The sequence below is a fragment of the Pagrus major genome, chromosome 1 (assembly GCF_040436345.1).
Source record: "Pagrus major chromosome 1, Pma_NU_1.0".
In the NCBI taxonomy this organism is placed as follows: Eukaryota; Metazoa; Chordata; class Actinopteri; order Spariformes; family Sparidae; genus Pagrus; species Pagrus major.
Genome location: NC_133215.1, coordinates 5773287 through 5796856, shown reverse-complemented (window position 1 = coordinate 5796856; position 23570 = coordinate 5773287). Strand labels below are relative to the sequence as shown.

The 23570-nt window shown below is 43.2% G+C and overlaps 2 protein-coding genes across 3 annotated transcripts; one reads left to right on the top strand and one right to left on the bottom strand.

The window, feature by feature from the left end:
* Positions 1-1070: 1070 nt before the first annotated feature.
* On the top strand, positions 1071-11107 carry man2b1 (mannosidase, alpha, class 2B, member 1). Its single transcript, XM_073463132.1, has 23 exons — positions 1071-1187; positions 1454-1556; positions 3019-3192; positions 3266-3459; positions 3551-3683; positions 3976-4121; positions 4241-4440; positions 4560-4680; positions 4896-4974; positions 5085-5194; positions 5313-5420; positions 5645-5761; positions 5877-6059; positions 6151-6248; positions 6336-6456; positions 6763-6881; positions 7128-7229; positions 7394-7481; positions 7688-7768; positions 7855-8079; positions 8669-8818; positions 8964-9066; positions 10472-11107. The coding sequence occupies exons 1-23, from the start codon at positions 1077-1079 to the stop codon at positions 10573-10575; spliced, it is 2970 nt and encodes a 989-aa protein (XP_073319233.1). The 5' UTR covers positions 1071-1076; the 3' UTR covers positions 10576-11107.
* A 670-nt stretch (positions 11108-11777) lies between these two features.
* trmt1 (tRNA methyltransferase 1) lies at positions 11778-22603 on the bottom strand. 2 transcript variants are annotated; one of them, XM_073463144.1, is made up of 16 exons: positions 22442-22603; positions 21127-21510; positions 20010-20199; positions 18556-18743; positions 17948-18063; positions 16724-16836; positions 16048-16196; positions 15585-15668; positions 15007-15076; positions 14765-14899; positions 14512-14597; positions 13863-13971; positions 13595-13671; positions 13346-13465; positions 12779-12893; positions 11778-12091 (listed from the first exon to the last, which is right to left on the bottom strand). In XM_073463144.1, exons 2-16 carry the CDS (start codon positions 21495-21497, stop codon positions 12017-12019), a joined length of 1998 nt encoding a protein of 665 aa, XP_073319245.1. In that variant the 5' UTR covers positions 21498-21510; positions 22442-22603; the 3' UTR covers positions 11778-12016. The 2 variants fall into 2 exon arrangements, with proteins under 2 accessions (XP_073319245.1, XP_073319253.1); XM_073463152.1 differs by having other exon boundaries at positions 11924-12091; positions 21127-21433; positions 22442-22523.
* Positions 22604-23570: the final 967 nt, after the last annotated feature.

Here is a 23570-nt window from a genome sequence, read left to right as displayed (position 1 = left end):
GCGTTTGAAAGTTTTATTCACGTTATGTTTCTCCTTTGGCGTCTTCCTTCCTTCACTTTCTGACTCTCCTGGAAGTTAGCGACAGGTGATCAAATGAAATGCACCATTACCTTGAATTAGACTTTGGATTTCTCTGGGATTGAACGTTGTTAGAAACATTTTGGCAAGGCAAGGCCCAGGCGGTTTCATCATACATTAAAGCAATTTAGGAATACAGCAAAACAGAGAAGATGATTTAAAAGTGTAAGAAATACAGAAAACACTGAATTTAAAATGAAACTAGTGGCATTTAAATCAAGGGAAAGAATGCTGTACATACTCACATGTTTCGGGACACAGATAAATCAAATTATCAAATCAAAGCAATTAAACAGCCAGGCTAAGAGGATTTGATGTTTAGCCATTACTGGTTAGTGTAGGCAGTGCAAAAATTACTGTACTTGGCATTTCCAACAAAATAATACCATGTTTTGGTGCAACAGTTTCAAATTTATGTTATTTTTATTGGGGGATGCTATAACCAACAAAACACGCGAGTAGCAATACAGAGCTATGTGCAGGCGACTTGAATCCTCCCTGTGTTTGTGAAGATGAATAAAATGGAAATTAGCCCACTTTAATAAGTAAAACATATAGCAGCAGCCTAGCTTTAAAAACAGTAAAAATAGAAAGGTGCATGGTCATTTTTTTAATTGTTGTGTTGCTGAGTATGTCTGCATTTTCCTTTTAATTGTCTGTTTTTATTTATTTATCAAACATGTCAAGTACAAGGTTTATTTTCCTTTCATTGTGAATTCATGTCTATATATTATTATATTGTCCAATTAAATTATTGTAATTGTATAAATGTAAATCAATAACATGTGTAAATCCTTTAAAACTCAATAGATTATATAATTATTGTCATACTTTATATCTCATGTTGTGCCTTCCTCCTCCTCCTCCTCCTCCTCTGAGCTGCCTGACAGTCTGAGCAGAGGGACAAAACTCCCTCCGCCATGTTTGCGGAAGTCTTGTCACGTGACCTCTCCGGACATAAACACACATGTCATATGACTCGCGCTGTAGTTTCCAACATGGCGGCCATGCCTCTGCAGCTGGCTGTCGTCTGTCTCTTCCTCCTCGGCGGCGTTTTAGCGTTTCCTCTCGGCCAGGAAGCCAAACAGAGCTCTACCTGCGGATACGAGGTCAGACACGTTTACATTTATAACTTTACACGAGTGTTTTCTTCACTTTTAGCTAAAAAATGGCGACTTTTTGTTGTTTGTTTCCACTTTCAGTCTCACTCATCTCGTCTTTTACTTTCCTGTTTGTTTGAAGACATGACACTAAACTGAGAATATAAACTGAAATGTCTCTGAAATATAAAGTATTTATCTCTCTGTACAGTAGAGTAGTGTAGTCCAGTGCTGTACATGTGCCCTTTAGTGTGTATTTGTGTGTGTGTGTGCAGTCATGTCATGCCACCAAGCCCGACATGCTGAACGTCCACCTGGTCCCTCACACACATGATGACGTCGGCTGGCTCAAGACTGTGGACCAGTACTTCTATGGAGGTCAGACACACACGTACACACACGTACACGTCAATATTGCCAACAGGGCACTACATTTCTCCACTATCTAAGAGGGGACCTCTGTTTCTGGTCATTTTAAAAAAGCTTTAGTTAATTGTAGGGATGTTAATGATTGACGATTAATCGATTAATCGCTGTTAAGAATTTAACCGATACATCAAAAAGTATCTGAATTACAAATATACTTCCTCATCAAATATATCAGCTAGTCTGCGTTGACACTGTTAGCTCAGGACGAAGCTGAAATAGGGCTGTTTTTCTGAACTCGTGAAAAGTTGACTCTTACAGGACCAGCGATGCTACAAGTATATAACGATCTTACTATGCTGTAGATTAAACTAGCCAACAGTATATGAAGTAGTTAAAAAGGTGAGTTCAACCTTAAACATGTACAGCAATAAAATGCAACATGCACATGAATGCAGCAGTAACATTAATCCAGACACAGTATATATAATAAGAAAACACTGACGGGGAGCGTTTGACTACAAATTGAGTATTTTTCCTTTTCATACTCAAAGTATTTTTTGTTTTTATTATACTTGCATGTTTTTGCTTAAGTAAGGTTTTGAATGCAGGACTTTTGACACACACACACACACACACACACACACACACACACACACTGTTGCTTCCCCCTTTTTTTTTTAAAAAAAAAAGAGGAAGCGAAACCTTTATTCATATACAGGAAGAACACTTTGACAAACAATATCTATTTCACCCCCAGTGTGCTGAGCTCACACTTCCAGAGAAAAACAACTGTGAGGAAAAAGATAATAATAAAATAATATACAGTACTTTTTGCTGCAGTGACATAATCTGTAAACTTGATTTAATAAATATGATTTTTTTTATGTAGAAATACTAATTCCAGTATAACAATCCACACATGCACATCACTGGTGCCTAAATGTCCATATTTTCAGCTGTCCTATATTTTTACAACACTTTCTTACTGGTGTTTATAATGTTAACAACTCGTCTACTCAGATGGATAACAGCCTGTTGGAAATGACCTCTTCGGTTCCCTCCTGGCCATTTTATGTCCAGTCTTGTCCCTGGTCTTCACTAACAAACACTGTTAACAGTTTTATAGTTTTAGTGCGATTCAAACTTGCTTGTTTCAGCATCACATAACTTTTTTATAGTAAGAACGGCCACATGTTCTGCAGGTGACCATCGTCTGTCCTTGAACCTGTGTGTGGTTATGTAAGCAGAGATCTTCTGCACTGTAGATGGACAGATAAGCTGTGACTACTAGTCGGTCTGTCGCTCGCTGTCTCGGTCCACATGAATGTCCCGACCCTTTTGCGTCCACAGTTTTATGAACTTGTTTTTCACTCCAGCGACTAAATCCTTACATCTTCTCTAAATTGTGACTCCTGCTTTGCAAATTAATGTGACTTTCATCCTCAATCTGTGTTTGTGTATCTGTGTGTAGACCGTAACGACATCCAGCATGCTGGGGTGCAGTACATCCTGGACTCGGTGGTGGATCAGCTGCTGAAGAATCCGGACAGAAGGTTCATCTATGTGGAGACGGCGTTCTTCTACCGCTGGTGGAGACAGCAGAGCTCCAGCATGCAGCAGACAGTCAAGCAGCTGGTGAATGAAGGTACATGAAGCAACACTTTGCATTCACACTAGAAGGGTTTTCATCGTGTAAACTGACTGAACTCATTCTCCAGGCCGGCTGGAGTTTGTGAACGGCGGCTGGTGTATGAGTGACGAGGCCACCACCCACTACAGCGCCGTCATCGACCAGATGACCATGGGCCTGAGGTTCCTCAATGAGACGTTTGGGTCTTGTGGTCGCCCCCGTGTCGCCTGGCACATTGACCCCTTTGGCCACGCTCGCGAACACGCCTCCATGTTTGCACAGGTAGTTCATCTAACCCTGTCCTTTATCAGCAAGAAAGGAAATAAGTGTATTACCCGGGATGACAACTAACTTTCTTTGTGTTTTCTTCCAGATGGGGTATGACGGCTTCTTCTTTGGTCGTCTGGACTACCAGGATCGGGCTCGCAGGATGATGTACAGGGAGCAGGAGCTTCTGTGGAGGGCCTCTGACAGCCTCACACCCCCCATGGCTGACCTCTTCACCGGTAAGTGAACCGACCCTTTTAGAGGTGCAATATTTAAGAATTGGCCAGCTGTTGAAGGTCAATCCAAACATATAGGCGGCAGTTTACCGCCAGATTAACCAATACCTGCTGCTAACTGTAGCTGCTGTTAGCTGATTAGCTTAGTTAGCCATGCAACTAGCGATCCAGACAGGGAGCATAGAGTGGTATTAGGAAACCGGACAGGTCGGAGCTAACAAAATTCAAAGACATCGTTGACAAATTCTTACATATTGCCCCTTTAACCTTTTCCCTCTGTCCCCCCACCTAACAGGGATCCTTCCCAACGGGTACAACCCTCCTGAAGGCTTCTGCTGGGACCAGTCCTGTGACGATGCACCAATCAGAGACGACCCTGACCTGGAGGATTATAACGTTGACGATGTGGTGAAGCGCTTCCTCGCCATCGCTGACGGTCAGGTTAGAAACACATACGCACGAAATGTTAAATTCTTTAATTACAACCTACTTTTAATTGACAACCTAAATCATGTTGTTTGTTAGCCATTTGTAACCTCCTCATCTTCTTCCTCTCTCAGTCTGCGGTGTATAAGACCAATCACATTATCATGACCATGGGCTCAGACTTCCAGTATGAGAACGCCAACCTGTGGTACAAGAACCTGGACAAGCTGATCCACTACGTCAACGCCCAGCAGGCCAACGGCGTCAAAGTCAACGTGCTCTATTCCACCCCCTCCTGTTACCTCCAGGAGCTGCACAGAGCGAACCTCACCTGGTATTATAAACTTGAAATAAGCTTGTTGCAGCAGCGATGTCAGATTTATACCCACCACATCAAAAATCACAGTTATCTTGTGTATTTATGCTTCCACTTCATCCTCTTTCTTATCGCAGGGCTTTGAAGAACGATGATTTCTTCCCCTACGCAGACGACGCTCATGATTTCTGGACCGGCTACTTCACCAGCCGACCGGCGCTGAAACGTTACGAGAGGATCAGCAACAGCAACCTGCAGGTAGTTTGAGGTCCAAACAGAGATTCATTAGTATTTAAAAATAAAATCCACATTCGAAGCTAACAAAGCAGTGAATTTCCCCCAGACATATTGTACAAGTGTTGTTTCATTTAGCCCAGTAGTATGCATGTAGTATGGAGGCATTGGTCACAGATCATCAAAGTCAAAAGGATTCATCTTCTACAACCAAAATCACCTTTCTTTGTTTTTTACAGACGTGTAACCAGCTGGAGGTACTGGGTGGTCCGGTCTCCAGGAGGGGTCCCTTTGGCGTGGGTGACAGCAAGACTATGAGTAAGATTTGTTTTTTTTTTTATTTCTTAATGTAAAACATCACTGATGGCGTTTGTGGAGACCAGAGAAAAGACTCGCCAACATTTATTTGTCTGTGCTCTCGCTGTCAGAGGAAGCCATGGCGGTGGCTCAGCACCATGATGCAGTGTCGGGCACGGAGAAGCAGCACGTAGCGAATGACTACGCCAGGAGGCTCGCTAACGGCTGGCAGCACTGTCAGGTATGTCGAGCTTCACATGACATTATCCTGCTCAAAATAATCCTGTATAAATATATATATATATATATGTATAGATCTGACTGTGGAGGACGTAACGCACCTTTCATTTCTCTCTCAGGTTCTGGTCAGTAACAGTCTGGCTGCTCTGAGCGGCTCGACTGCCGAGAGAGTCTACTGTGACAACCTCAACATCAGCGTGTGTCCTGTCACCGAGTCCAGCAAAAAGGTGACACACACATACAAAATGAAACTAACTGTGCACGCATATATACTCATGCAAACACAGACAGATGTTAGACATTCCTGCCCTGAATCTACAGAGACAGGTTTGTAAGTAAATGTTCACACTAAATTTTAAAAGAATTATATCTTGTGTAAATATAAACTATATATGAACCTATTGTTATTAATCTATCAGTACTGTTACTGAAAAATGCCTCTCTCTCACAGTTCTCAGTCAATGTGTACAACCCTCTCGCTCGCCCCGTCACTTGGCCCGTTAGACTGCCGGTAAACGGCACAGCGTATGTCGTATCAGATGCTAACGGCAAATCTGTGGACAGCCAGGTCAGTGTGTGTTTTAAGACTTTAAAGCGTTTTGGTTTTTTTTGTACTTTTTAAAACTGGAAATGTGAAACAAAAAACACATGAAGCTATCAGCTCCTCTCTGTCTCCGTTCCAGGTGGTTCCAGTGTCCACAGCCACCCGGGAGGTGAGGAGGAGCCGAGGCTTCGCTGTCAACGAGCTGGTGTTCCAGGTGCAGGCTCCTCCTCTGGGCTACACCACCTACTCCGTGTCCCTGCTTCAGGACGGGCCTCCACCCGCGTCCATACGGCACCGCACACCCACAGCCATCAAGAACAAGGTCCTTACCCACAGCATCAAACATGGGAAATAAGTACATAATGCTTTACAGACAGCAGAACCAAACTAAACTATCTGTGTACATTCTCAAGTACCTACAAGTGACCTTTGACCCCGACACCGGCCTCTTGAGCAGCCTCAGCAACCTGGAGACCAAACAGACCATCAAACTGACGCAGAACTTCTACTGGTTAGTGTCTCTGACAGAAACACACACAAACACACCCGTAGATTACTGGACTGGTCTTGTGTGATTTTTAATGTGTGCTGGTTCCAGGTACAACGCCAGTGACGGTAACAACTCGATGAGCATCCAGCCTTCAGGCGCCTACATCTTCAGACCCAACTCGTCCACACCTTTTGTCATCAGCAAGACGGCCAAGACAGAGAGCATTCAGGTGGAGAGCGAGCAGCATCGCATTCACATTCACATTCACATTCACATTCACATTATCACATTAAAAATGAATCCTTTATATCTATTTAAAAAGTAGAGTCCATTGAGTTAATTACAGCCTCATTTTAACATCTGTTTATCCTGCCATGAATAACCGGCTGCTGGATAACATCTGTTTGTATCAGATGTAACATTTGAGACATCTGGATTATGCAATTTCATACCCAATAATGGCACCACTGTGAGTCAGGAAGATGTTAAAACTGATTATTTCTTATATTGTTGTTGCCACCTCCCTTCCCTCCAGACCCCGGCTGTGCAGGAGGTGAGGCAGTGGTTTGCTCCCTGGGTGTCTCAGGTGGTTCGTCTCTACGCTGACAGCAGAGCTCTCGAGCTGGAGTGGACGGTCGGACCGCTGCCCATTGAGTGGGTTTGTTTTCATCACATACACAGTAAAGTGGTATTTTAGTCTGCGTACTACTGTCTAAGTTACAGTATATAATTGTTTTGTAGACTGTGTTTTTTGGAGATTTTGATAAATCGTGTTATTGACTCGTTCAGGTTTTCTTCTTTCTTTTTTTTAAATTTTTTGTTTGTAGTTTTAATCATTTATGTGTTAATCGTGTCCAAAATGCATCACTTCATCTCTCACTCACTCTCTGTATCCATCAGCGATGACCTGGGGAAGGAGGTGATCACTCGTCTGGACACCAGCATCCAAACCTCTCAGTATTTCTACACAGATTCAAACGGCAGAGAGATGCTGCAGAGAAAGTAAGAGACTAGATTTTTTTTTAAAAAGATGTTGAAAATACATTGCAAATAACTTTTTGGGTTTTTCTTCAGAATGAAAATAAAAGCTTGTATATTCCTGCTCTCACTGTGTCTCATAAGGAAGCTCAGATATTTGTGTGTGTTGTTGTTGTTTTCTCCTGCAGGACAGATTTCCGGCCCACGTGGAATCTCAGGCAGTCGGAGCCCATCGCTGGAAACTACTACCCCATCAACTCCCGCGCTTTCATCAAGGTGCATGAGAGATAAATGTTTTTCTGAGACAATCCACCTTTTAGACGAACTAGAAGGTCCAACAGTCCAAATTAAAGCTTTTAACTAGCTTTTTGAATGTGAATGAATGATGTTCATCTGTTTTAATGTGACATTTTCCAACTTCATCACTGTAAGTTCTGCTCATTTCTCATCTTGCTACTTGTACACTGTGTGTGTGTTTTCAGGATGATGTCGACCAGCTGACCGTGGTGACGGATCGCTCTCAAGGAGGAGGCAGCATCAACAACGGCTCCCTGGAGATCATGGTGAGACACATGCACATATACAGAATGTAATCCATGTCGGGTAGTTAAACTGGACTCCCTCTTAACTCCACCCTCCTCCCCCTCAGCTCCACCGCCGGCTGTTGTACGATGACGTCCGCGGCGTCGCCGAACCTCTGAACGAGTCCTCTGAGATCTTCCCCGAGGGGCTGGTGGTCCGAGGCCGCCTCCTGCTGTCCCTCGACCGTCCGCCCAGCGCGGCTGACGCACACCGCCCCCTGGCCCAGGAGGTGGTGCTGCAGCCGCTGCTGACGTTCACTGACGGAGATCTGCACCCGAACACTCGACTGGAGGTGAGTAAGAATAAGATTACACTTCACAGCTGCAGTGTAGATCAAAGCAAGCATGTCGGGTGTCATCTTTGAGGTCAGGTGAAGTATCTGCTTTATGCAAGTGTCGACATGTACAACAACACACAGCTGGGCACAAAAATGACAAATTCCTTTTTGAACAGTCATCTTAACCTTAAACAGTTTGGTTCAGGGTGTGTTCATTATCACGTTGAGCAGAACTGCGAACATGAAGGGAGATCTGTACTGCAGGTCCGTCTGCTGCCTGTTTCGGTCTTTGTGTTTCAGCTCGTCTCCTGTGTTTGCTCCACTTCTGTCCTCTCTGTTTCGTACATGTTTGCATTTTCAGACCTTGTTCTCATTTCAGCAGCTCTCAGGAGAGCAGGCTGGGGCTTGTTGTTTTAAGCTCTGTTTGCTCTATAAGCTGACATGTTTTCAGAGGGAGCAGTAAATCAGTGCACATGAGACATGAAGCCCCCGGGACTAAAAAAGCAACAGGCAAAGGCAACTTTTAAATGTTTTTATCCAACTAAATGCTCTTATGACTGGAGTAACAGTAAGTCTGTCTGTCTGTCTGTCTGTCTGTGTCTAGTTCTCGGGGCTGCAGGCTGCGCTGCCCCCTGCTGTCCACCTGCTCACACTGACTCAGTGGGACAAAGACTCGGTGCTGCTCAGACTGGAGCATCAGTTCCAGAGCTGGGAGAGCAAAGTGAACTCACAGCCCGTCACCGTCAACCTGCAGGTCAGACATTCACACACATCTTACACTGTGATGTTGTCAGTCTACAGGTTTGATAAAAATTAATCCTGAAAGTGCTGGTATGTAAAGTAAATATAATATAATTACTAATTAACTCTAACTGCTGTCTTGCTTCCTGTCTGTGCAGAAGCTGTTTTCTACTCTGGATGTTCTGGGCGTGTCTGAACTGAACCTGTCAGCCAATCAGTGGAAAGACGAGATGAAACGTTTCAGTTGGACACCACAGTCAGGTACAGCACACCTACACCTGTCATTAACTTCACTACAGTACATCCGAACATGGTGACAGCAGGTTTGGACTGGAGGAAAATGGATGGTTTGGATGGTTTTGGATTTAATCTCATATTTTGCTAATCTAACTCTTTTAATAGCAGTTATTTCTCAATGTGATTATTTTCCAATGAAATGTCATCAAACATTCAGGGTATTAAAAACGAGCTGAAGCTGAAGCTCATCTAGCAGCTTAAATGTTTCTAACATGACGAGACACAAAAGTGTAGCACAGAATAAAAAGCTTCCTCCTCCAGGGACAATGAATAAAACAGATTGGCCATCTGCCCATCAGATTAAGATTTGTTAGAGGGAAGTGCACAGAGTGTCCCGAACGGTAAAGGAGCATGAATGTGTTCAGTAGATTTCTGGGAAATTCATCCATCAGATTTTGATACTTCCTGTATTAAAAAAAAAAACATTGTACATTGTGGAAACAAAACAACCCAGGAGAACAACTCCTCAGGTCAAGACTCTGCTGTCCACTGACATCTGAAGGAGAAAAATCATTCCTTTGAGGACAACAATGTGAACATATTGGCCAGAGAAGACAGATGGTTTGAAAGAGGAATAAAATAATCCATCGACTTGAAACTGGAACGACCGTCTTTGAACAAAGGAGGTGTCCTTAACGACTCTGTAAGGACACTCCCACACAGAGTTTAAAAGCCTGCGACTCCCCTACAGTTAGTCAGAACTGAAGAAGCCTCTTGGATGAGAGGTGAGACCTCTTCAAGAGACTGAAACAAGTCCAGTTGCCTACGATACAGCACTGAGAGATGTATAAAAGAGGACCTTCAATCCTTTTGGTCGCACTAGAAGACCCCTGATGTTTAACCTCCTGTTAGATGAGGGGAAAGACACCAGAAGAGAAACCTGTACTCAGTTTACAATCACTTCAAATTGAACACCAGACAGCCAGATGTTGGTGAATGTGTCTCATCTGTCAGCTGTACTGGCAGGAGGCCGCCGCCGCTGGTTAGCTGCCAGTCACTGATGGACCACTTGGCTGCCAGTTCAGGTTCCAGTTTCAGTTTGAACAGTCGACAGAAGAGAAGAGCGTGAAAACACAGAAATCCACCGACGCTTTTTAATTCTACGAGGGCGGTAATCACTGCTCCCATTACAGTCAACTTAACTGTAAAATGTATTTTCCTGCAGGGACTAATCAAGCAGCCGGGTAGTATAATGACTCATAAAGACTTTGTTATGGTTTATAGCTTTAATAGTAAACTGTAGGATGTGTTAGAGGCTCACTGAGGCTCTTTCACTTTCCTGTTGCCGCAGGTACATTTACTTACCTTTGACCGGATGACAGCGAGACATTTGTGTAAAATTCGTCTGTTTTTTATTGATTTCTTTCAGAGGAGAGGCCCCTGCTGAAGACGTTCGAAGACCCGTCCGCATGGGAGGTGACCTTGAAGCCAATGGAGATCCGAACCTTCCTGCTCAGAGTCGGCCTCAGATAGCCAATCACAATTTCAATCAATGCGAGTTCGCGTGGCCTCTCGCTCGTCTTTGATTCGATCAAATGAGGACCGTTTTTTCACAAGTTTCAAAACTACAACACTGCCCCTCCACACTAAATCAAATCAACCCTGTGGTCGTACACACCTGGGATTCCAGAAACACGTCAACATCAGGTTTTATTACGTTTCGACAAAAATTCAACCGGAACCCAGCTGTGATATTTTTTTACTTCCTCGTGTCCAAACAGACGAGGAGCTGATTATTTGTGTCTGAACATGTTCCTCCTCTGAGACGTACAGTATTTACTGGAGCTGCCTTTTGTACTGTGGACACGATCCATTTTTCATCCCGACAACTAAACTTTCAGTTTAATAGATTTTTTTCAGCTGATGCTCTTCACACACACAAATCTTCTGCTGCCAACGTGTACAATAAGTGCAATCTTTGTATTTCTGCCAATGTGTATATAGAGTTTGAAAATTGATTTTATACTGATCATCAAGCAGCTGATAATAAAGTCTGTAATTCATATTTCATGTCAACCTGCATGTTAATGTCACAGCTACACATCCACACACACACTGAGGCCTGATTTCACTTCTTAAGCTGTGATGGTCGTTAAAGAAAAGCAAGCTAACACGCTAGCCCTGCAGTAGCTCACGTAGCTACAGCTGTGTGTAGGTATTAAAGTATAATGATGCAATATTAATAAGTTAAAGATATGCAATCAAGTATTTTGTTCGGTTTTACTGAGACTTTCTGTGAAACTGTATGTACTTCAATTTGGAAAAGTTAGCTAACGTCTGAAGAAGCACAAAAGTATCTCAAAAGAAGTCCAGGAGCAGCACAGTGATGTCAGAGAGCTGTGATTGGTTGATGATATGTAGGAAGCTAATCTACCTGGCTAAATCATGCCATGCTGTGTTGCCCTGCTATGAAATTAAAGACCAGTTAAATGCAATGAAAGCTAAGATTTCTGAAGCCGCCCACCAACATCGTTTTGTAAAATCAGAGCAGAACACATTTAAAATCAATGAAGAAAAGCTTCCAGAAATGTTTAAGTCAAAGTTTTACTGCTGCCATGTCAACTTAAATGCTTGTTGTTGTACATTTAGATTCATCCTGAGTATTTAAAAAGCTTATAATGATCCCAAACTGACGACTAACACGTTAAATGTTGACCAAAACAGTGCGAGTAAAGTCAGCGCGACGACTTTATTGGACTGAAACACCTGCATAAAAAAAACATGAATGAACCTAAAACAAAGCAGCTCGGGGATAAAACTGAATAATGATCTGTATGTTAAACAGCTTTCAGGGTTTTTGTTCCCATTGAAATACAATCTGATTGCAGTGTGTCATCGTCAATTCATCCAGGCTGCACTCGGCCATTCAGAGTCCAAAAATAAAAATAATTAAAAAATTAAATAACTGATAGAATCATTCCATTTTCTCCTCGTTTGTTGGCTCCAGGTCGTGAGAGTAGCAGCATTTGTTTCCGTAGGTGCAGGTTCCCTGAGAACAAACAGACGACTAACATAAATGACAGATCTCAGAGAGGCAGGTGAAATATCACAGTCTCTACGACAGCCAAGGGAAAGTTTTGGCTGCGATTTTTCACAACACTTTCTTCACTGAAGGATAAAAAAACAATAAAACAACCTACAGCTGATTCCTGGAAGCAGCTCTCAACACTGTACCAGGCAGTCAGTGAGCACTTGTGAATAATTCATAAATCATTAATGAACTTTGGAGACATTAGCGTTTGTGTTAAGATGTGCCCGTCTCTCAGGACTGTTATCTTCCAGGGATCACTCGAGGTATGAAACATTTCATTTTCATTTTCAGCTTTTCTGGGAAAACAAATGAGTCAGTTTGGTCTTTTCTCAGAAGAAAAAAAGATACTCGGTCGTTATTTCCAGGAAAACAGCCGTCGTCACACAGGAAGAAATGAGCTGCCGTGAATTAACAAAGAGTTTTACCCACAGAAACGTTATCAGGACAGAAAATATCAAAGAAGTTTGACTGACAGGTGCAGTTAGCTTTAAATTAACTTCAGTCCACACATTCGAGATGTGTGATAACAATGTGGAGCTTTGTTATTCCAGCTCCTATTTTTAAAAGAGGCTGCACATATTTTCTCCTCGTCTGTTCGCAGCTCACAGGGTCCTTTTGTGTCACTTCCTGTGTGGGTGAACTCACCTGTCTGAACCTCTTGCAGGGGAAGTCTTTCAGCTGAGAAGCGTCTGTGATCTGGTTCTTTCTCTTGTTCTGGCACTTCTTCCTCTTGTCCTGCAGGTCAGCAGAAACGCCACCACTGGAGGAGAGGAGGGAAAGGTTAGAGGCTGGTGGGACGTGACAGGTGAAGGAGTAAGATGAAAAAGGAAAGATAATGAGGGGAGATGAATCTGAATCATCATAAAAGCCATAAATCTCTTCTCAGGTTCATAAAATATTTGTGAAATACAACCTGTTCCTCTCTAGTTTCAGCTGGACCTGTTAAATGTGGTGTTTTGGTACTAATGAGACGTTTAATGAGAAATCAGCCCTTTCATGCAAATGTTCACTAATTATTCATCTTCAAACTCATTCTGTTGATGAATTCATGCTGGTTATTCATTAATTCTTAGTAGCTTTAAAAACATTTTAACAGATTAAAAACGTTGTCTTAACTTGGACCATCCTCACAACTGTGGCTGCTTGTTGTGTGTTAGTCTGTCTGTGTGTGAGGTGTGTGTAACCAGGGAGCTTGGAGGTTGTGTTAGTTACCCAGCTTTGGCTCGAGCTTTGGGTCCCCAAAAGGCCTGAGGATTCTCCTGGAACCGCGTCAGGTGGCGTTTACGGGACTGAGGGTTGGCGTCCTCCCTCACAGTGAAACAGGCCTCCAGGCTACAAAACACACACAATGCAGCACAAAGATGTTGAGTAAACACACTGAGGTTACACAAAATGTGTTTAACTCTAACCCTGTGGTCCCTCCTGAAGGGTCGCTGATAACCTGGTTGGACGTGGTCTCACCTGGGCTCCGTGGAGAGGATCTTGAAGGCGGGGCTTGTCTCCGACAGCTTCTCCCTCTTCACAGGATTGGCCTTCTCCTGTGGCAGACGACCAATCACACGTGTAAGTAAAAAAATGACTCATCATGTGATTCAGTAGAGCAGCTTTTTAAATTAATTCTGGTGAACTGAAGCGTTCCCTCGAGCTTCTGACTCAGCACATACAACACTGGGAGGTTCAGGCTTATTAAAAATAGCTTTAGTCATTTTTCGCCGTAAATAGTGTTTACCCAGCAGCGCATGATGTCCCAGAGGGCAGCGGGGGGAGCGTCCGTCTTCACGGCGTTCTTACAGGCGTGAGAGAGGGAAACCCTGTGACCGGCGTGAAGGAGAGCCGACCTGCAGAGGCAGAGGAGTAGAGTCAGTTGATTCAGTGTGCATGCTGAGGTGTCGGTACAACCCGGATTAATTTAGAAATACTTCTCAAAGACAAGAAAAGCAGCTATTTGGTGAAAATAAAAGAAAAAAACAAAAAGGAAACCACAGTTTTTGTGATGTGAACATGGAGCGTTAGTGAAAAGTCTGAAGCCGATCCAGTCAGAAGAAGTCGGGTTAACTTATTAGCTTAAGTTTGAAGCTGCATTTTGGTCACTTGATGGCAGCAGAACAAGAAAAAAAACCTAATTATTCCAGTAATTTAAATGGTCGTAAATGTGAAATGTAAACAGTGTTTCAAAGTCAAAACAACAAGATAAAAGTGGCTAAAAGGCCCGTAGGCCTGTAGTCTAGTTTGTGTCAGTTTAAGAGTCCTTGATGTGAAGAAGCTGAACAACCACTGATCCAGGCTGTGTGATCTTGACTTCCTGGTTCTTATCTGAGCTAAAGCACAAAGTTTTCTAGGAAATTTTACAAACACAAAAACAAACATCCGTGTGTTACCTAAACTGGAGCAGGGAAGGAGTGTTGCAGTGTATCGTGCTGCTCAGACTGTCCACAGTGTAGTAAAGAGGAACATCTTCCAGCTCCTGAAACAAACAGAACATCACAGGTGATAATGTGTTAGCGCAGCAGGAAGAAAGTGTCCCATGTAAAGTTACCTGATGCAACTAACCGCACCCACATGACAATAGCAGCGGGTGATAAAAAGCTCTATAAAAGAGGACGAGCAGGATATAAAAAGGAACATGAATACCTCCGTCACCATGCTGAGCATGCCCTCGATGCGTTTGGACGTCCCGAATCGAGACGGGTTCCCCGACACGGCAGACAAAACCTTCTGGACGAACGCCAAGTCGTGGATCGGCTCTGCCCACATGGGACCACCCAGCTACAGACAGGACACACACAGGATTCAGCTGGTGTGTGTGTGTGTGTGTGTGTGTGTGTGTGTGTGTGTGTGTGTGTGTGTGCGCGTGTGTTTTGAACGTGTCTCACCTGATGTCTCTGTCCACAGTGCTCACACTCTGGTCCAACTGGGGGTCCAGTAGCAGCTGAATACTTTGTGCTGCAAACACAGCAGATTCATCTTTATCACACAGACACACACAAAGACACACACAGACACACACACACACACACACACACTGCAACCAAGAGACAGAAGTCAGCTGTCACAACTTTATTATGATCTTTATTCTGATGGAGAAAAGCCTCCAGAAAATGAAAGAACACACTTCACAGAGAAGGTTAACCACAGATTTTGTGACTGACAGGTCTGATAGTACTATGATCAAACAGGGCTCAACAAACGGATGGATCTAACTCCAGCTCGCCTTGTGATTCGACCGCCATTTTCTATTGGAGCATAAAACAGAAGTCCTTCATTTTCTGATTCAGATGTTCTCGCACTAAATCTTATTTCCCTGTAAAAATTTTAGATCCGATACCTCCAAATATCAAAAGACCAAGAGTCTGAGAGCTTTTATTTAAAGCAGTGTGCTGCAGGTGAGTTTGCTGACACATTTTCATTTCACAAGCAAAACAACTCAAAGGCTTGAGTGTGACTGTCTTACTGTTTCCCGTTGATTGTTCTCCTGCCCATCCTCTGTAGGTGAAAAGACCCGCAGCCGACACAGTTGTAGACCAGAGCCTGTTTACTGCGACACCAGAGAGAAGGTAAGATTTAAATACTGTCGGTGTCTTTATTAACTTTATGTCAGAAATATCCATTTTCATGTGTGTTAGCATGTTAACAGTAAATCCTGTTTGGCAGCTGGATCTCATTTTTACTTTCCTTACAAGTCTCCTAAATAATCTACATTACGTTTTTAAACATATTCCTGTTATTCTTCTTTATCTCACCAAGTTCTGCTGCTGCCATTGTTTTTTTGTTGCTGCTGTGACCCAGTTTCACTTCATTCAACTTTCATCATATATCAGCTTTTGTTAGAAGACAGTACCTCTGTGTGTGTGTGTGTGTGTGTGTGTGTGTGTGTGTGTGTGTGTGTGTGTGTGTGTGTGTGTGTGTGTGTGTACCTGGCTGAGTTTTTGACTTTGACTTGTCCTGTGAAGACGCGCACATAGACCCTGATGTAAAAGTCGACGCTGACGGACAGCAGGGGCTGGATGTATCGCTGGTACACCCCGGCCCTCTGGTCCAGACTGTGGAGGATGATACGAAGAGCCTGCCGGGGGGAGAAGACACGAGCATTGATGTGAACGATGTCTGGAAAGGAAGCCGGGCCCGTAACAGGTGAGGGGGAACATCCTGCTGCTACTGCTCTCATTAGAGAAGAAACCTGAGCTTGACCCGCATGCAATTAATTAATTACTCAAACAAAAAACCATGTTCTGAAAACATCTCATTACTAACAGATTTTGTTTGGTAGATTTTTTTTGTAATCACCAAAATCTTCATTATCCTCTAACAATGCAAATTACTACATACTACTAGTTCTCAATCTAAACTTTTAAGATGCCAGGAGTCAGTTTGGAAGATCTTTACTCGTTCTATAACTCTCAACTCTTTCTATAAATACACTCGTACACAAAAACCCAGTTCACCAACTTGAACCCTCAGGACAGAATCCAAGACATGTTTCTGTCAGAGCCACACACACACACAAACTGTAAGACGCTCATTCACAAAGGATAAAGACATTACAAACATGCCTGTGCATGTAATCTATGTGCAGTGTGTGTGTGTCCTCACCATCTCATGACAGTATTTGGATTTGATGGAGACTGAACCGTATTTGCTGTAGCAGGTCTCTCCACTGTTTCCTGCCATCACCGCCATGTCTGTACACGTTATACACAACAGACCTGAGAGACAGACGGGAAGACAGAGACGGAGTCAGAGTGAGTCAGCAGAGATGACAAAAGAAAAGGAGCAGGAAATATAAAGACTGTCTTTAAAACACCGGTTACATTTCTATAGTAAAAGGAACTCTTGGCGTTTGTTTTAACCTCCTGGTGGCACCACATGGGTGGAGACTTTTTTTTAAAAATCAGGCCAGTTCAGAGAGTTTCCTATTGGCTGTCAGGTCTCAACTTAATTCACTGTTGCGTCCTATAAATCAGACTCATTGTGCGACTCAAACTGGATGAAACCAAACAAGACCAAACAAATTTCACAAACAATATCCGACCTTCTTCTGATCCAACTGTCGAGCTGATTTTATGCCGATTCTTGAAACGTCACAAAGAATAAAAATGTGATTTGTCCTTCACTGAGAGACAGCAAGTAAACTAAGTTTATGAATGACAACCGACTCCATAGAGAATGGGAGTCAAAGAAAAAAGCTCTCAGAGAAGGACTATACAAGGACTAAACCAACAACACACTGGAAACATTTTACATCAGCAGCCGGCAGTGTGACACAGTAATACTTTAATGACTCAGTTGTAAGTTAGATTCATGGTAATAAACTGTCCTTGGAAACTTTTCTAAATGTTAATCAGTAATATAATGGACTGTGTGTACTGACAGGAGCAGCCTGTAGTTGGTTGATTCAGAATTACTTTTTCACTGCCTCACGTCTGCCAACATGAGGCAGTGAAAAAGTGGGAGATTACCTGGGGGTCGAAATAAATGGCCCACCCTCAGTGCCCTCACCCAATATAACCCGACACTAAAGTTGTCAAGATTAATAGAATAAATACAAGGATGTGAAGTAAAATTACATTTAATTAGTCTTAAATTCGTAGCCCACATTAAAATAAATAAAAAACATGTAAAATGTACAGAAAAGTTATCAAAAGTTTACATGGGGAAACAATGGCGACAATGAAAAACCAAAAAACAGTGAGTTGAGTGGAGTGTTCTGCAGTGGAATCACCACAAAACTAAATAAAACCCCAAAGCAGAGACAGAGACAGAGACAGAGGAATAACAAGCAGAAGGGTTGGTTCAATAGTTGACAGACTCACTCACCTCCCTCACTGACAGCCTGCACAGCGGCATCCAAAAAGGAAGCCGGACTACCGTAGGGATCCAGATCGATTACATCATAACGCTCCTTCTTCCCTCGCATCTCATACATCAGCATACTGAGGAAAACAAAGAGAGAGCAGTGAAAAGAAAAGACAAATCCACATCCATGACCAATGAAAGAATTGACATAGATGCTGAGACAAAAACAGAGAGGGATGGAGAAGAGAGAGGAGCAGAAACAAGATGAGCCAAATCCAGTTAAAGAAGGGCAGATTAGTACAGAGAAGAAAGACGATAAACGACTGAAGAGGATAGAAGAGGAGAGGCGTGAAGACGAGCAAAGCACGGAGAAAAGAGGAGAGCGACATGACTGAAAGAAAAAGGCCGGGAGGGTTCATAAAAGAAGAAAAAGCAAAGAGACAGTAAAGGCGGAGATGAGAAGAGGAGCAGAGGAATGAATAGAACAAGAGGTCAAAAGGTGAAGCCTGGAGAGGAATGAAGATGAGAGAAAACAAAAAAGCACAGCAAATCAGTGAAGCAGATAAATAACAGGGCCGAGGCAGACCAGCAGCAAACGACATCTCCCTCCATTTGCTGTGTAATCATACCTGGCGTCCCTGCAGCTGGCCTGGAGCAGGTGGTTGACTCCATTGTACTGGGCATTCCTGGCGATCAGCGCCGCAGCCTTGGTGGAGAAGTCGTTGGCGGTGACGTTCTGCAGGCCCGGGACTTCTAGAGCGAAACGCACCGAGCGCAGGCCGGACGCCGCCAGACCCTCGAGCACACGAAGACCACGCTAAAAAAAAACAACCATAAAGCTGCATGAACTGATTTTTTTTGGCCAGCAGAAGCAAGCTGTCGACGCGAGATCGAGACATTAGCACTCATTTGAAGTTGTTGCCACCCAAGTACGATATTCACTTTTCTTTAAGCTCCGTTTTGGTCTCTACCAACTCCTGAGAAAAATATCTAGCTCCACAATATTCACCAGCTAGTCAATAATCATGTCAGTCTGACGTTTGGTACTAAACAGATAACGTACAGCCGGTTATTTAGAGCTTTTTCACTGAAAACTACTGATCCTCTCGCTCTGCTGTGACTGACTATGAAGGTGACACTACTCTTGGAGTAAACAAGCTGCAATACAGTATAGATTTGAGTATTTATAGTATTTAGTTTAGAGAATATTATAGATCCAAGATGAAACAGAGAGAGGGGCAGGACTTAGAGAAAAGGAGCAATTACTGATCCGTCTGCTACTTCAGCTGCACAACAATCAGCACCATGGATTTAATCAATACACAGCACAGTTAGGCTCCTCAGTCACATAAAGGATCAATGAGTCAGGCCAACTAGACTAACCAACAGCTGTCTCTCTGCTTCTCGAGGATGGAGAGTGGGGATGGCAGGTTAACACAGAGGATGTCATTGTCACTGACAGAATGACAAGCGAAGAAACTGACAAAATGTCTCTCACTAAACAGAGGGGTTAAAACTCAGCCCTTGACTGACATTTGATGTCATTATTTTCAACATAATGAAAATCCTTAAAAAGTTTCCAAAAGTGATCTAATTACCTCTGTCTACCACTTGGGGCCAGCAGAGTGTGAAATTACCTAGTGCAACATTAACATAAGTCATTTCGTGGAGGGCCTTATCCGAACTGCTTGACACTGGCATCAGTGTGGATAATTTTAGCACCGGGAAACCCCACTGGGACTCCAACCACTATAACTCTGGTAGTGTTAGTACTTCGCTCCGAGCTACAGAACATTTGTCAAAACACATTTCCTCCTTTTTCTCCCTAGCTTTACTTCTTTAATCTTCAGCTTTGGTCACTTTTTTTACGCTTATTATGATCCTTTTTATCCACTAACACAGTGACATCTTTACTTCCTGGGATTTTTAACCCTTTGATTTACAGATTTGGAGTTAATTAAATATTTATTTATAGCTGACGTGTATTTAAACTGGATAAGCTGCAGACATATATTTCTAAATAGATGATAGTAACGAATAATCTTCTGCTTCACAATCAAACTGTAAAATCAGTCCTACGTACTTCACATTTCTCCCCCACTGTTGCAGTCACAGCCGGCTCCTCTGCCCCGTTTTTCTCCTCCGTCTGTACGTCGGCCTCATTCGTCTCGTCTGACAGAGAGACCACCACCCTCTCCTTCTCTCCCGGCACCACCACCTTCACCCCGCGCTGAGCCAGCAGATCTCGGGCAAACTCTGTGATCACAGCACATCTGGGAAGCAAAAATTTACAGCTTAAATATAAACATGTATGCACGCTGTCGCTGAGTGATGGAGTGAGTGTGTGACACACAACTGTGACTATGGTATGCAGAATCAAAAATAAGACGTGTGAGACTGAAGTGAAAATGTCTTGCTGACAGTGAGTTTTTTTTCTTGCACTGAGGAGGTTAGATGTTCCCTCCTGTGTGTTTCATGTACAACATCTCAAAAACTACCAAACTAATTTTGATAAAAGTCGACAGAAAGTTGCGCAGGAGACAGAGACAGAACTGATTCGCTTTTGATCCAGACAGGACCACCATGTGCTGGCTGTTCATATCACTGAGGGCGTAAAAGAAAAATGTATTCCTGTAGAGATCTCCATGAATTACAATCACATTACCTTGTTGTACAAAAAATAGAAATGTAAGTTATTTTATTGGAGATTTTCTGTCATTAAAGGTGTAATTTCTAAAAAAAAGACATGTCAGGGGGTAGATCTAAAAATATAGGGGCCAGCATCACCGCTGACTGCTGCTCACTAAACTCTTTGGTGTAATGTTAGCTACTAGCTGCCATTAGCAGCTTATTTTAATGGCTCATTTAGCTGTGGAGCTAATTGGCCCTACAAGCTGACTGTAGTTTGCATGCCAGTAAACACGCCTGGACACCAGACTAGGACTAAACACAGCCTCTGAGTCCGACGAACTCCAGTTTGCACACAGGGGATACAGTATGGAGGTGATTTACAGCAGCTCTGATCAGGACCATCACGCCCGGGACGCCAAGACTCTTTTCCTTAAAAACATAATTAGGATTGTGAAATAATAATCTTAAAGATGTTATCGGGTCCAAAATGATAGCGTGACTATCATAGAGACTGTTGATGGTGTAAAGTAATAATGTGTCTTCAGGGTAAAGCCAGTGTTTGTGCTTACGTCAAATCTCTGTTAAACTCCTGGACTGGGTTGTAAAACACCTCATTGGCACTGGGAAACAAGATGGCCGCCTTGCCCTCCTTCACCACCGTCTCCCCAGGTAACAGTCCTGCAAGCGTCTTCTCCTTGTCAGCTGCTGTGTTGACGGGGGCTGGGCTCGTACCTTCCGCTGAAGATTCAGCAGGCGTGGGAGGAGGTTTGGTGGCGGGCGTCTCGGGGTGCTGAGCAGTTTGTAGGGGCTCCATGGATCTCAGTCCCCTGCTGGCAGCGGCACCTCGGCCTAAACTCCACCGAAACGTCTGTCTGGCTAAATGTGTGCAGGAAGGATGCAAATGATGGGAGATGAGGAGGGGGAAGAGTCGCGCCAACATAAAGGTACACCCTCTGTAATAAGACAAATAACATGTTTGAATGAATGTATCCCATGATGTGCAGATTACATATACAACCTGTCCAACACTGGATTTTTAGGGCTATTACCAAAGTCAATTAGAGCTGCAGTGACACAACACAAAAGAAACATTTTTGCTTATTTATTTGTCTATAATTCTTTTATTATAGAATTATGACCCAGACATATGTATAATGTGTCACTGCAAGTCGAAAGCCCTAGTTTGCGATGGTCACACAGAGAAAAGCAGCGAATCCTCACATTTGAAAGTCTTGAACCAGTGAGTGTTTTAGTTGACAGATATACATTAAATGGTTCTTTATCAAAATGATTGTTGATCGACAAGTCTTCTGAGCTTTATCTCTCCTTCCAGCACCTTTGTGTCTTTCAGTACAATAACAGTAAGTGTACATGTCAATGCCAATCAAAAATATCCAGATCTCAGGTCTTTAAATTGCTTGTTTTAAAGCCAAACAATACAAAACCCCACAAATGTTCACTTGTTATTGATGTAAAAGTGAAAAACACAGCAAAGCCTCACATTTGAGAGATGCTATTTAACAACATATTTACTGTTTTGCTCGAAAAAGCCTTAAATTATTGACTGATGAATAACATCTTTGAAAAACAGATAAATAAAAAGCCCTTCTTTGCAGTCGAGTCATCCCAGGGATTAACTTGACATCTGACCTGTAGCTTTACCTTCAGTCACTTTAGCTTCATGTCTTTCAATACAAACAGCAGCTAGTTGACATGTTAGCACGCCTGTCATTACAGTGCAGTGAAGATATGACGTTATGATAAAATAAAGCCAACTTGAGCTGTTAAACACCACAGAAACATGATGCATGCTAACTTCGTAGCACTCAAAGTTATTAGCCGGCTAGCTAGCTAAGCTAACCCTCCGTAAACCGCGTATTTTACCTGTGACACCTCCTCTAGGCGGACACTGCTTTTATATTAAGTCAGTTGTTTTATTGTAAAAAGCGATACGAGTGAGTCCTGCGGTGACAGCTCGCTCGCTGCTGTGTCTCGGATTAAGCCTCAACTCTCACGTTAGCACATGGGAGCGGCCATGTTTGGAAGCGTCTCTACGGCAACCCGCGCGGCCCATAAAGAGCCCAGCGCCGCCCTCGCCCCCCTGCGGCAGAGCGCAGTACTGTCAGGGAGACGGTGTAACGTAAGGACAAGAGGGAGAGGGTCGATCAGTCAGCCGCCGCGCACACTGGCCTAGTTTCCCCCGCAGTGAACATGTGAGGAGGACTGGAAAACACATCAGTGTGCTTTCATGAATAATCTAATTTAATCTCACCGTGCCTGAAGTTGGTGATGCATTGTGATGAGAAAAAAAAAAAAAAAACAAGGGCTAAACATAGCCTATGGATTAACCAGAAATATCCCAGGGACCTATGATGTGATGTGAGGAGATGAAAACTGCCTCAGAGAGAAAACAGGGTCAGTGCAGGTCAGCGCTGAGCTGCTTATGGAGGGAACAGTGAAGTGAATTCAGGTCGTTTTATGGCGTGAGCGAGTGTGATGCTGCTTAACCACGATAAATTAAATAGATGGTGTTGTTTACAGTGTGCACTTTTTAATCTGGGACACGTAGACTAAGTGTAGGCCTAAAGGGTGAGACACACTAACACTATCTCACATGACATCGCTCTCTAAAAGGTGTAGGATTTGTTTTTTCAGCTCGTCATTCTGTGTTTTTCGGCTTTTGGTTTGCTGAAGACGGCAAGAGCAAACTACACGGGGGCCCCAGAGCTGCAGGGGCCCTGATAGCTGCAGCTTCACTGTGTGTTTACTGGTTCGTCATATTAAAATACTTTGGGAATATTCACGTTAAGCACAAAATCAACTGACCTGGTCTTTAAATCCTGCCTCAAATTGAGTTAATGAGTTAAAATCACAGTTTTAGGATCGTCATTATTTCAGGTTTTTGCCGAAATGTTGCGTATTCTTAATTAATTTAATCAAATTACCACACTGAGGGCAAATATTACACTTTATACTCAACTACGATGCTTTTATTTGTCAGCATTATAGTAAC

What these genes read in the sequence shown, in the direction of transcription:
- man2b1 (XM_073463132.1), top strand. Translation starts at nt 1,077, where the DNA reads ATGGCGGCCATGCCTCTGCAGCTGGCTGTCGTCTGTCTCTTCCTCCTC. An exon ending in ACGGCTGGCAGCACTGTCAG is followed by an intron (nt 5,195 to 5,312) that starts GTATGTCGAGCT and finishes TTTCTCTCTCAG; the next exon opens with GTTCTGGTCAGTAACAGTCT. An exon ending in CCAAGACAGAGAGCATTCAG is followed by an intron (nt 6,457 to 6,762) that starts GTGGAGAGCGAG and finishes CCTTCCCTCCAG; the next exon opens with ACCCCGGCTGTGCAGGAGGT.
- trmt1 (XM_073463144.1), bottom strand. Translation starts at nt 21,497, where the DNA reads ATGTTGGCGCGACTCTTCCCCCTCCTCATCTCCCATCATTTGCATCCT. An exon ending in CAGTGGGGGAGAAATGTGAA is followed by an intron (nt 18,744 to 20,009) that starts GTACGTAGGACT and finishes GTTTTTTTTTAG; the next exon opens with CGTGGTCTTCGTGTGCTCGA. An exon ending in AAAGTCAAAAACTCAGCCAG is followed by an intron (nt 15,669 to 16,047) that starts GTACACACACAC and finishes CTGGTGTCGCAG; the next exon opens with TAAACAGGCTCTGGTCTACA.